Raw genomic sequence first — 12,511 nt, forward strand, 5'->3', positions numbered from 1 at the left:
AACACCAATGTCATCATCTTTTTAAACTGCTGATACGGAGATGTTTTCCTACAAATCTGTAAAGAGAATGGCTAAAAGAGGAGTTCCAGCTTTCCCCACACTACTGACTGCCCGTATTCAAGAGAATGGAGTAAAAATGCAGCCAACATAGGTTGCTGAAAACATTTCAAAGTGTGATAGGTATTAAGAAACTTAATTCTGAGCCAGGCCTAGTGGCACACATCTATAACCCCAGCACTCAGAGGAGGCAGAGGCAGGGAATCTCTATGAGTTCAAGGCCAACCTGGTCTAAATAGTAAGTCCTAAACAGCCAGGACAGACAAACCCTGTCTCAAAAAAAAAAAAAAAAAAAAAAAAAAAAAACAAACCAAACCAAACAACAACAACAAAACAAACAAACAAAACAAAACAACTTTTTCCTTATGTTTTGTACCAGCAGATTTTTATCCACTGAATTACTTTAGAAAACATCCTTTACAACCTAGTAGGAAGTAAGAAACCCTGCCCCAAACATGGAGAACACGGAAGAGCAACATCTTAAAAGCTGCAGCTGCGCTCTGACGGCAGAAGGACGGCCGCAGTAACATCCCGGATTCTTTTCCAGGGCAAACGCTCAACACAGCATGTGCAGAGAGAAGGCTGTCCAGTAAAGCAGGAATGTTTCTACTGCGCCGGGAACCCTTGCTCACCCAGCAGCAAAGCCACTGGCACAGCAGGCTGGCCGATTCAGGCAGGGCCGTGCTACCGAGCAGGCTTCCTATTTTTGAAGACGGACTTTACCAACAGAAATCTCAAAGCAAATTATCTTCTTGACCCCAGATGAGAGGTTGGGGGAAACAAAAGTAACATAAAAGCAAAATGTGTAGGAAAAAAAATCTCCAAAGAACAGTAAGCTCTACTCCTTCCACTGAATGCATGGACTGCCCTGGCCTCCTCTCTGTCACTCCCCAGTCACGGGCCCAGGAATTGCACCTTGCTTGCATGCTGTCCGCCTCTCCTAAGATCCATAGCACGCAATTTAGAGGGGAAAACTATTGTTTCCTCTCATCCTCTGCCCAGTTCTGTCTTTTGTCTAGGGTACTTTCAAGGAAAATAAAAGGCTGTAGAAAAAGGTTATTATTACAACCAGCAACAAAAGTCTTTGGAATAAGATGCTGAACACGAGGCAGTTGTTTAAGTCATCATTAAAATACAGCCGATGGGCTGAAGAGAGATCTCAGGTTAGCCTCTGAGTATGAGCTGCTCTGCAGTGCATCAACATAACTGACAACTGTATGGAGCTCTGTTACAGGGGATCTGACATCTTCTTCTGGCCCCGCAGAAATGCACACATGTGATACATAGACAGACATGCAACCAAAACACACATATAAAATAAAAAAATCCTAAATGAGTACAATGTAGCCGATAACAAACCTGTTTAAGTTTACCTGTTTGTGTGTGTGGTGTGTAGCACAGAGAGAGGTAGGGGTGGGGCTTGGAAGAAGACTCAAGAGTGAGGACCTGATGTGGAAGGATAGAAGTCCTCTCACCTCAAATGCGCGCGCGCGCACACACACACACACACACACACAGAGAGAGAGAGAGAGAGAGAGAGAGAGAGAGAATAAAACGTAAAAACCAATTTTTAAAAATGTTACGTGTTTTGTCTGCGTGGGTGCCTAAGCACCATGTGCATACCTCGTGCCTGTCAGGTGAGAAGAGGGCATCAGATTCCCTGGCTTATAGACAGCTGCAAGCCACCATTTGGGTACTGGGAATTGAACCTGAGGAAGAGCAACTAGCGCTCTAACCACCATCCATCCCTGCCGGGAGCCAAAGCTATCTACTGAAGCCAAAGTCAAAGCTATCTAGTGGAGCCAAAGCTATCTACTGAAGCCTAAGTCAATTAGTGAGTCAAAGCTATCTAGTGGAGACAAAAGGTGTTTGCTAGGCCAAAGCCAAATAGTGAGCAAAGGTCATTTAGTGGAGACCTAAAGCTATTTAGTGAAAGTTATCTAGGACGCTAACTCATGGGTGAGAGACTGTGAGGACATCCGTTTGTTAGAGCATCGTGAGAAAACATCCCTATGGTGTCTTGCAGGCACCCTATTTAACACATGAAAGCGCTCTTCCTGTCTCCTGCAGCAGCTAATTACCTTCCCCCTTTCCCTGCCTTCTCCCTATATAAGTTGGGTAAAAATTTCTAATAAATGAAGCTCTGATCAGACAAACAGACTTGGCTTCCTTCCTTGCGCTTCTCGTCCCTCCGCCCCACTCCTTCCACTCTCCTCCCTTAGGAACCCTCGTTGACACATCTCTTTCGCACCTGGTAAAACAAAACTTTAACACCAAAATATCAATGATAATTGCCAGCATGAGCTGAAGTACACGAGAAACTAGCCACTGCGATAGTGAGGACAAAGGACTCGTGGTGGAGAGGTGGTTAGGAGCACTTGCTCTCTTCCGGAGGACCCACACCTCGTAGCTCGAAATTGCCTGTTTAACGCCTGCTGCCGGGAACCCAATGCCCTCTTCTGGCCCCTATGCACATGCACATAAGTAAAAAGAAAATAAATCTTAAAAGTACAAAAAGAAAGGATTCCAGCGCGGAAATTTCAGGGAATGGTTCTGACCACAGCCCGTCTCTTGGCCAATATTTGATATTTAATAAATGCTTGCTTTACATTTGGAAAAAAATTGGCTTGGGGGCTGGAGAGATGGCTCAGAGGTTAAGAGTGCTGTCTGCTCTTCCAAAGGTCCTGAGTTCAATTCCCGGCAACCACATGGTGGCTCACAAACCATCTGTAATGTAAACTAATTCCATCTTCTGGCAGGTGTAAATGTAGATTAGAACACTCATATACATAAAATAAAAAAATCTTAAAAAAAAATTGGCTTAAAAAGAAAATAAAAGAATTTTGCTTTGTAACAAATTAACTAAATAACGATGAGAAAATAAATTAAAATTGAGTATTATATGCTAAAAGCTGTGCTGATCACCTTAACTACATCTTTGCGCTGAATTTTCAGATGAAGTCTATAAATTTGCTATTAACTGCTACGGTGGAACACAGTAACATCTACAGCTTTCCCAGGTTGGAGTGCCCTGTGTGGTATGACCATCACTCCAAGCCAGATCCTACTAAACCCAAAATGTGTAAAATGGCTCCCATGCCTACAATGTTATGAGGAAACACAAAATATAAACACTACAGAGCAGTGAGTTCTTCAGCACTGAAAGCAAAATTCTAGATTTTTGTTTTCCAATTCTATCTAAGCATTTCGGTCATTTCTAATCCACACACCCATGGCTGCTAAAGAGATGTACTCCAGAGACCCCTTTACCTGGCCAGAGTTGGAGCAAGTAATGCAGAACTTCGATGTGCTTTTTAAAATCCAAAGCACTTGCCAGTTCTTCGGAATCGGTGAAGACTCTGTGGTGCGTGGAAGTCTCCTGCCTCTGACTGAGCAACACCGGTCCGAAGCACACAGCCAGATTCTGACAGGTCATCTTATTCACTTCATGGTAGGAGGCCACCAATTTCAGGTGATCGAGCAGCATCTTCAGGGTGGCCTAAGTACGCGAAAGCATAATTTAATCCTCTAGATGGTTACATGTCCACACAAAATGCTTAGTCTAAATTCCAGTCGACTTCCTTAGGAAAATACATGACCCACCAACTCTCTCCTCCCTCTGGAAAGCAGTAGCAGTAGCTGCTGAGAAGGGAAGGAGAATTCACCTGAAGTACAGATACCAGATTGCGAGTGGGGAATGCCACACTGGAGAGCCTGAAACCAGGGCCTGGGCTATGTCTGTGGTGATCTATTATGAAAGGACGGTTTTTAAAGGCCAACATGCATCTCGTTTTCCCATCATACTTTTTAACTAACAAATTTTTTAAGCAAACAAAATTATGAAAGGGGGGAAAAACAGAATTTAAAAAAAAAAAAGTTTTTCCTGAACTCGGTATGGTGGTGCACGCCTTTAAGAACAGTACTCCAGATGCAGTGGCAGGCAGATCTCTTGAGTTCCAGGCCAGCCTGGTCTAAAGAGCAAGTTCCAGGACAGCTGGGGTGATACAGAGAAACCCTGTTTTAAATCCTAAAATTAATGAAGGAAGTTGGTACTAAGTGGAGCCACGGGAACCTTGCAGAAGAGGGGGAAGAAGGATTGCAGGAGCCAGAGAGGTCAAGGATACCAGGAGGACATGGCCCACAAAAATCAACTGAGCAGGACTCATGGGGGCTCACAGAAACTGAAGACACAAACATGGATCCCAAATGATCTGAGCTAGGTCCTCGGTATATACCTTATGGTCGTGTAGCTGGGTGTTCTTGTGGGACTCCCAACAATGGGAGTGTGTGTGTGTGTGTGGGGTTATCTCTAAGTTTTCTGCCTGTGCTTGGGACCCTTTTCCTCCTACTGGATTGCCACATCCAGTTGTAATATGAGGGTTTGTGCCCTGTCTTATCTTGTTAGACCAAGTTGTGTGGATATCCCTGGCAGGCCCGCAAAGGAGAAGTTAATCTGGGGAGAGAGTCTGGGAGGAGGGGAAAAAGGGGGAACTTGAGGTCCAGGTGTAAGTATGAAAAAAGATTAACAGTTAAAATAATAATAATAATAATGTAAAGAAAATTGGTTCAAAATGAAAAAATATTTAAATTTTAAGCAGCTATGGAAGAGGGATTTTTGAAGTATTATAATTTATCATCTTAAGAAATGAGCTACAGGTTTTTTTTTTATAAATATTAAACAAATGACTGTGAATTTAAAACTGCTGTTTAGGGATCAGAGAAATGGCTCAGTGGTTATGAGTGCTTGCTGCTCTTGTGAAGGACCAGAGTTCAGTTCCCAGCATCTACAGCAAGCAGTTCATAACGGCCTGTAACGCCAGCTCCCGGAGATCTGGTACCCTCCCTGACCACTGTGGGCACCAGGCATGTGTGTGGTGCACATACAGACATGCAGGCATTCATACATACAAATCAAATGAAACAAATCTTTAAATAAATCAGAACTTAGAAGGCACATTCATTCCTGGGCTAACGTTATACCCAGAAAACATGAAACTGATCTCTAGATACATTTACTAACTAGTAAAAGCGGAGCCTAAACCCAACTGCCACAAGTGTCAGAGACCTAAAGGACTGTATGTGGTAATGGAGCTTATGTAGCTAACTCACATGCTAGGCATCAGGAAAACAGTCTGTCACGCATACTTACCTTCTCAACGTTGGGCAGGCAGTTCAGCAGGTCAACAGTGAACTTCGAGTCACTGGACTCATTCTCACAACCATTTGATGACATTTTCAAAGGACTTTTCACCATTGCATCTAACACAGCCTCATACAGCTGCTTTGTAATTAGGGGAGAAGGAAGTTCTCTTAAATAGTCCTTAAGAACACCTGTAAAAATAGACGAGAGACAATGAGAATGTGTCTTCACAGTAAGTGTAGTGGACTCTTTAGAAATGCAAACATCAACTTTAACATTCTGAAAATAATATAAACAACAACATAAAAAGTATTATCACAAAACACTGGCAATTTATATTCCTAGAAGTTGCTTTATAACTAACTTTGTTTGGAACATGCTAAAATACAGACATAATTTCCAGTTTTAAGTCATGATTAAAGTGGGTTCTTGATACATAATCCCTACTGACTCTGATCCCTGTTAGAAGCTCTTACATGTTCAAGAAAGTAAGAAATACAAGTGTTAGTTGTAAACTACTAAATTATCCAAGTTTTGAACTTTGAAGCTTTTAAGCAAAATGAAAGGGTAGCAACAGTCCAAAGCCTCTGTAAATCAACAGACAGGGATGACTCCTTCCTAATGCTGCACTTGTATCTTAAGCAGATACACCAGATCCTTAGTCTCTCAGGCTACTCTGCCATGCGAAAGGGAAAGGATGGCTCCCAGTACCAAGCAAATTAAAACGGAAGCCAAGAACAGAAAGCAGCAGACTTGTTACTGTGAAAAAGAAGCCTGAAGAATAATATCCATAGTGAGCTTTTAAGAGAAGGCTGAAAAATCCTATCTAGTAAGTTTGCTTTAAAAAGCATTTGTAATTCAGCAGGAAAAAAGAAGGTAGGACATGCTTCTTTGCCAAGTTTACGGCTTTACCATCCAAATGAGTTTCCAAGATACTGCTTGAAACAGGACACGGGGGAAACTGCAGTTTAGCAGTATGAAGAAGAATATCTGTGGGGCATGTAAGTTTGCTTCCTATAAAACTCTACAGCTCAGAAAGACATGACCAAAGAACTCGAAGAATGAACAACTGAGAGATGATTGTCACTTAGAAAGTGTAAGCCCAGGGATCTGAATGTCAAGGTCATCTTCTGTTACACGGCAAATTCCAGGACTGCCTGATAACAAAATCCCTATCTCCTACCCCAAACAGAACCCCTAAATCTATTACAGAATCAATGCATGACCTCATGTCATTAGAACAGGTGGTGTTGGGATGAGGAGAAAAGCACACGTGTTGCCAAGGGGACAAGAAAAAGCTGCTTCAAGACAGACAGACCCTTAGTTATCAAATGATAGGCAATAATAACTAGGTTAGATAAGGATGGCCATAAATGCCACGGGGAACAGTGTGTTCCAGCCCCTGCATTATGACCCACTGCCAGGGCCCCTGTATTTATAAACAAATTCCTCTTGTGAGTCTATGGCAGAGGGTTTTTATAACTAGGTATTGGACACAATGACCTAGAGGTGATTAGAGATAAGGAGAAAAAAAAAAAAAGACTCATGAGAAAAGGAAATCAGCAGTCTTGGCAGGCAGTTACAGGGAATAAAGGACCGTCAGACAACTGGTTAGGATGTGAATGGGCATGAAAGAAGCAGCAGAAAGTAGTCAACCAGGGAAGTCCCCAGGGAAGAAAGCAGAGATTCCTGAGAAAACAGGAAGGAGTGGGAGTAACTCAAGATATCAGGAAGATCATTGGACCCAACACCAAGACAAGTGGGAAGCAGAAAGATGGTCAGAGCAGAAGGCACTGCTCCCATCCATGGCTTCCAGCTCTCTGTGATGTGAGGAGGCAAAGGCTTTAACAAGTCCGTGGGTGAGGAGAGTAGATACTAAGCAGACATTGGAGAATAAGGGATGGAGGACAAAGGAGAGAAGGAGAAAGAGGAAGAGAAGACAAGTGGGAGAGAGAGAGAGAAAAGAAGGAAAATGGCAATCCCAGCACATTAGCACCAAAAAATTATATGCTTGAGGGAAACAAAACAGCTGCAAAATCTTACTCAACCGCACTTGAAAAAATATTATAGGAGACCATGGGGGGAAAAAACCCTGCAGTCCATGTTTATGCACCAGATGTTAACCCTGCGAAGATAACAAGACACCCTAAATCTACGACAGAGTCAATGCAGATCCTACCAAAATCCCAGCGGGGAGCCGGGGGCATAACTCAGTGGCAGACTGTACAAGCCACGGATTTGATCACCATTATCACCACATAAATAAAATCCAGCCAGCTCTGTCACAGAAACTTACAAACGGATTCTAAAAGCTGTAAGTAAGAAATTCAAATAGCCCCAAAACCTGGTAAGGAAAATATGAGAACTAAAACCTGAAATGAACTTCAGTCATCAGTGTGACACCAAAGCATCAAGATGGACAGCCTAACAGGCCAGTAATGAGAGCCCACATTCAGTCAAGTGATGACTGAAAATCAAGGGCAGAGGGATGGCTCAGTGGTTACAAGCTGTTGTTGCAGAGGACCAGGGATCAGTTCCTAGCACCCATGTGACTGCTCATAGCATCCGTGACTCTAGTTCCAGGGACTCCAACTGCCTCCTCTGACCTCAGCAGAAATAATACATGCGCAAGGTAAACATACACTCGTGCAAGAAAACCACTAATAGACACAGCAAAACAAACAGTAAATAAACAAGAAAATGATCAAACAGAACAGGGAAAAAAGATTCAAGAGAAGCTAAGACAAGCAGATAACCACTTGCTAAGAATAACAGGACTCCTTACAAAATGCACAAAACTTAATTTCAAATGAGAAGAGATCTAAATGTAAGAAGTAAAATCATTTAATTCTCTGAAGAAAATTGTGAAAATTTTTCATGATCTTGGGGTAAATAAGGCCTGAGATACAACAGCTATTTTTCACTTGTTTGTTTTCCCCAAAGACAGGTTTTCTCTGTGTAGCCCTGGCTGTCCTGGAGATCCGCCTGCCTCCACCTCCCGAGAGCTGGGTGTATGCCACCGTGTCCAGCCTGAGACAAGTAACGTGTTACAGAGTTTAATTTGACTCATATTTTGGAGGTTTCAGTTTGCGGCTGGCTCCATGGCTACACCGACCATCAATCAGAAACACAACAGAGGAGAGCTGCCCACCTTACAGCTGCTGGCAAGGTGAGCACGAGAGAGACTAGGGACAAAAAAGGAAATATATCAACAAAATCATGTACTTCTGTTTACTTATTAAAAAAAAGTCTTCCTGTATGGTTCTATTATACAACTTCTAGATAATGAAATCAACTTATAGCAGGAGAAAGACCTATGGCGGCCTGAGAACGGGGACAACAGAGGTGATGGTGCAGGCAGGAGGGACTAGACAGGACATGAAGTGGCACTTATATTTTTAGACTCATTGTGGCTATGGTTCCATGGTGCGTACACGTGTGGAAACAGCCAGCTGCACACTTGAAGTATGTGCATTTTCATTCTACGGCAATTGTGCCTCAATAAAGCTGTTATGTAAGACTAACCACTGGCATTGCATGGCGGGAACTTTGCCAGATGGGAGGTACAGAAAGGGGGCCATGGGAAGGACACTCCGGACATTTAATGGAACTGGCTGAAATAATGAACCATGAGAAAGAATATGATACCAGAATATGAATACGAAAGCCACAAGCAAAGTTAGAGGAGACTGACTTAGGGGTAAAAGCAGCTGAAAAATGAAAGAGAAAGCCTGAGGGACAGGGAGAAATGACATCAATTCAAAATGTTGGCGGCAAACAGATTCTGGAAGACAAAAACCAGGTTAGACCTTAGGAGTGAGTCACTGAGGCAGATGTAAAGGTCACTGGGCGCCAAGACAAGCCGCACACACTTGTCATCCAAGTACTTGGGAGGCGAATGCAGGGTTGTGAATCTGAGGCCAGTCTGGGCTATTACTGAGACGCAGTCTCAACAAACAGACCCCTGGGGACAACAAAGAACTAAGAACCCAGTGTTCTCAAATGTTTGGCTGTAGGTTAAAGTCATGTCAAATGATGGAAAATATAGCCAGAAACAAGGTAGCAAAGGTTCCCTAGACAGACCTGAGAAACATGGACCTGTTTAAAACAAAACACTTTATCTGGACCACCCCATTCTGTCCCAGACAAAACCGCCACTAAACACCGGAACCTCTGAACATGCAGCATCACTCACTCCATACATTTTTTTGTGTTACAGATTCACTTAGCTATTATTTTCCAAAGTTTATGCAGAAATGTGAGTTCAAGAAAACACATGAGGCAGCTTCATCACTGGCCAATTCCCAAACCCACAGTTCTCCCTCTCTGAACGCTCGGTGGCCCTTTGTGTAATTTATCCCAATGCTACTTTTCAAACAAATCATTTCATTGTTTTTGATATTTTTAATCAAGAAAGAAAGCAGCTTCAAATTCTTTTGAAAAATAGCTCCACTGAGATGTAATAGGCCAAATAACAGAGGCAAGAAGCATCTAGTTTGTGGCTTCAGACTCTCCTATTTAGAAAAGAATGCTACAAGCCAGACTTCACTAACCTATGTTCATGTCTACAAACACTGACAGCATCCAAACCCAAGCATCCCTTCCTAATGAAACAGTCAACTCAAATCACACCTTCCATCCCTAGACCATAAACACTTAGCACCACTTTTATTTCTAAGCTAAGGCTTTGCCAAGACAAAAATTCCCTTTGTTCATCCTTTCCTAGAAACAGGTATCTATAAAATTTTCCTTTAATGAATTCTTTAAGTGACTCCTTTGCTAATTTTGCAAATTATATACTGTCTCATTTTTTAGTAAAGTAATAAGCAACTCCTTACCAAAAACTTAGTTTCTGATTTGTTAACAACTCCTGTGTCAATACAGTGGTGCATCAGAGGCAAAGGCAGGAGGATGTCTGTGAGTTTGAGGCCAATTTGGTCTACATATAGTGAGTTCCAGGATAGCCAGGGCTACATACATAGTGAGATCCTGTCTCAAAAAATATTCACAAAAAAGAAAAAAAAATTTGGTTTGCTTTCTCTTACTGGTAAACTGCTTAAGATCAAAGTTACATCATTCAAGAAGACAGAGAGTAAACACTCTATGCAAGTAAATCACTTGATTCCTAAAGCCACAATCCTAAAAGTGAACTTCCCAGCATAGCAGCTCTTCAGTATGTACTAAGTGCACCTGCCTTAAATTCTTACCCAAAATTAATCATGTGTAAAATACGAAAACAAATTAGGAGAGGTAAACATCAATACGTCAAGACAAAGAAAATGTTAGACTTTAGACAACAGAGAAAAGAAAACAAAACTACCATGATACACTGAAGACAGAGGAATCCCGTGAGGTATCTACGGGTAAAAGGTTTTGATGCCTGGACTTTGCGTCTCTGTAATCTTGGTCTGGAGAGGATCAAACAGGGGACAGACAGTGTGGTCTAGTGCGGGAGCCTACGAAAAGCATGCCAATGGAACACATGTACCTCCCAGCATTCTGCTTCTGGACTGCCTCCATAAATTAGAAAGTAAAGCCACACAAATTGTATATAAAAAAATCAGAAAAGTGTCGGTAAGGTTACAAGCAATCTCCCCACAGACAAGCAGAGCCGTTTTCCATTTTTTCGGAAGGCCCCTCCATACTGCAGTGCTGCTGTGTGCATCTGTAACCTCTGCTTGTTCCGGTTTCCCAAACTTCCTGTCTCTTCTAAATAACTTTCCAAGGGTCTTTGCCTGCCTCCAAAGTTTAGAGATCGCCAAAGCTCCTGTCTTCTTGAACTTTGACGGACAATCCAAGGACTGAATTGTCCGTGCCAGTTCCCCTCAAGCTTGCATTTTTTCCCCCTTTGGCATCTCACAGCTGCTAGTACCATTTCCAAGCCACACACTGGGCTACCGTCACCACTTGGACAAGTAAGTCTCCACACACTGGGCATGGTGCCACTGACCCACAATCCCAACACAAGCTGAGGCAGGAGGGCCGAAAATCTGAGGTCAGTTTGAGCTACTTAATGAGACCCTGTCTTGGGGAAGAGAGAGGAACACCTCAATTCCCACAACAGCTTTTCCTCCGCAGATGAGACCTTTTCACTTCACTTCATCTCTCCATTCACATCTCTTACTTCAAAAGCTAAACGTACAATCATTCCCAGGATTTCTGCAGCTAAAACATCCCAGCTCCAACTCGCTTGTTTCTGCTAACATTACAAGACCAACCACGTTTCTCTTGCTTGTCCTTGGATACATGCTTGTGCCATACCCCTCCCCCCATCCCTTGACACTGGGAGATTGCCAAGGTTCCCTGACTTTCTCCCTCTCTTCTCTTTAATCTATCATGTAGAGTCGCCACATTTACACCCCTCAAAACAGCCTTTAATGTCGCCACTCTCCTATGCAAAAAAATCTTTAATGATTACGTGAATAAGTCACTCGGCATCTAGTAAGTAATCTAAATTCTCTAATCGGGTAAGCCATTTCCTTTCCACCCATTACCTGAGTGCCAGTCAGACTGAGCCCCTGAGCCATTTTAGTTCTCTCCAGAAAGACACGGGTCTGCTATATGAAATAATTCAGGTCTTACTGCCCCCTTCATTCCTTGGCTGTTTAGGATTGCAGCTGTATATTAATACCTCCCCTCAGAAAATAAGTCAGTAATTTACAAAGCAAAATAAGACTTCAGAACAAAATCAAATCAAATGTAGGTTATAAGAGAGTATTTCCTACAGTTATAGTCTTTCCAGAATGAACACAAAATAAAGTCCATGTTTTACCTGTTATTACATTTATATCTGGGTACTGGCTTTCACAGAGACCAACAGTTTTGCTATCCTTCTCAAAAGCCTCTCGAAGTTCTTTCTTGACAGCTGCAGAACCACACAATCGATACAGGCCTACGACCTAGAAACAAAATGCCATGTTATGGGAACGATAATGCATGTAATGATATAACACAAATCACATGAACGTGGCAAACGAAAACACCCTAATGTCATTGTAGCACCTCACATGCAGCTTCTGAAATCTCAAATTAATTGAGTATACAATGGAAGAAACTAGTTTTAGATAAAATAGGTAATAAAATAAGAAAAATAAAAAAGGCAAAATGAAGCCTATTTTTAAGTTCAACAGAAGTTCCATAGACGGGGCTCACTGCACAACCTACGATGCAAATACTTGGTATGTAAACACTGCTAGCTCTTCCAGTTGTGGAGTCTTCAGAAGTTCAATACACATCCTGGGAGAGGAAGCCACCTAGTCTCAGCATAAAACCTGGTGTCATGGCGCACATGTCTGTAGGCCCAGCTCGAGAGGT

The 12,511-nt window shown here is 42.5% G+C and overlaps 1 protein-coding gene across 4 annotated transcripts in view; it reads right to left on the minus strand.

Annotated features, from left to right (window-relative positions):
- Window positions 1-12,511, minus strand: part of Syde2 (synapse defective Rho GTPase homolog 2) — a 32,180-nt gene that overhangs the window by 3,484 nt on the left and 16,185 nt on the right. For 3 of the 4 annotated variants that reach the window (XM_021653151.2, XM_060392572.1, XM_060392574.1), the window contains exons 4-6: window positions 11,970-12,096; window positions 5,207-5,388; window positions 3,328-3,556 (exon numbers count right to left, since the gene is read on the minus strand). In XM_021653151.2, coding sequence (XP_021508826.2) covers window positions 3,328-3,556; window positions 5,207-5,388; window positions 11,970-12,096 — 538 coding nt within the window. Of the gene's footprint in view, window positions 1-369; window positions 1,504-3,327; window positions 3,557-5,206; window positions 5,389-11,969; window positions 12,097-12,511 lie in introns of those variants that run through there. The other variant, XM_060392573.1, reaches the window with a different exon arrangement.

The sequence above is a fragment of the Meriones unguiculatus genome, chromosome 10 (assembly GCF_030254825.1).
Source record: "Meriones unguiculatus strain TT.TT164.6M chromosome 10, Bangor_MerUng_6.1, whole genome shotgun sequence".
Lineage (NCBI taxonomy): Eukaryota > Metazoa > Chordata > Mammalia > Rodentia > Muridae > Meriones > Meriones unguiculatus.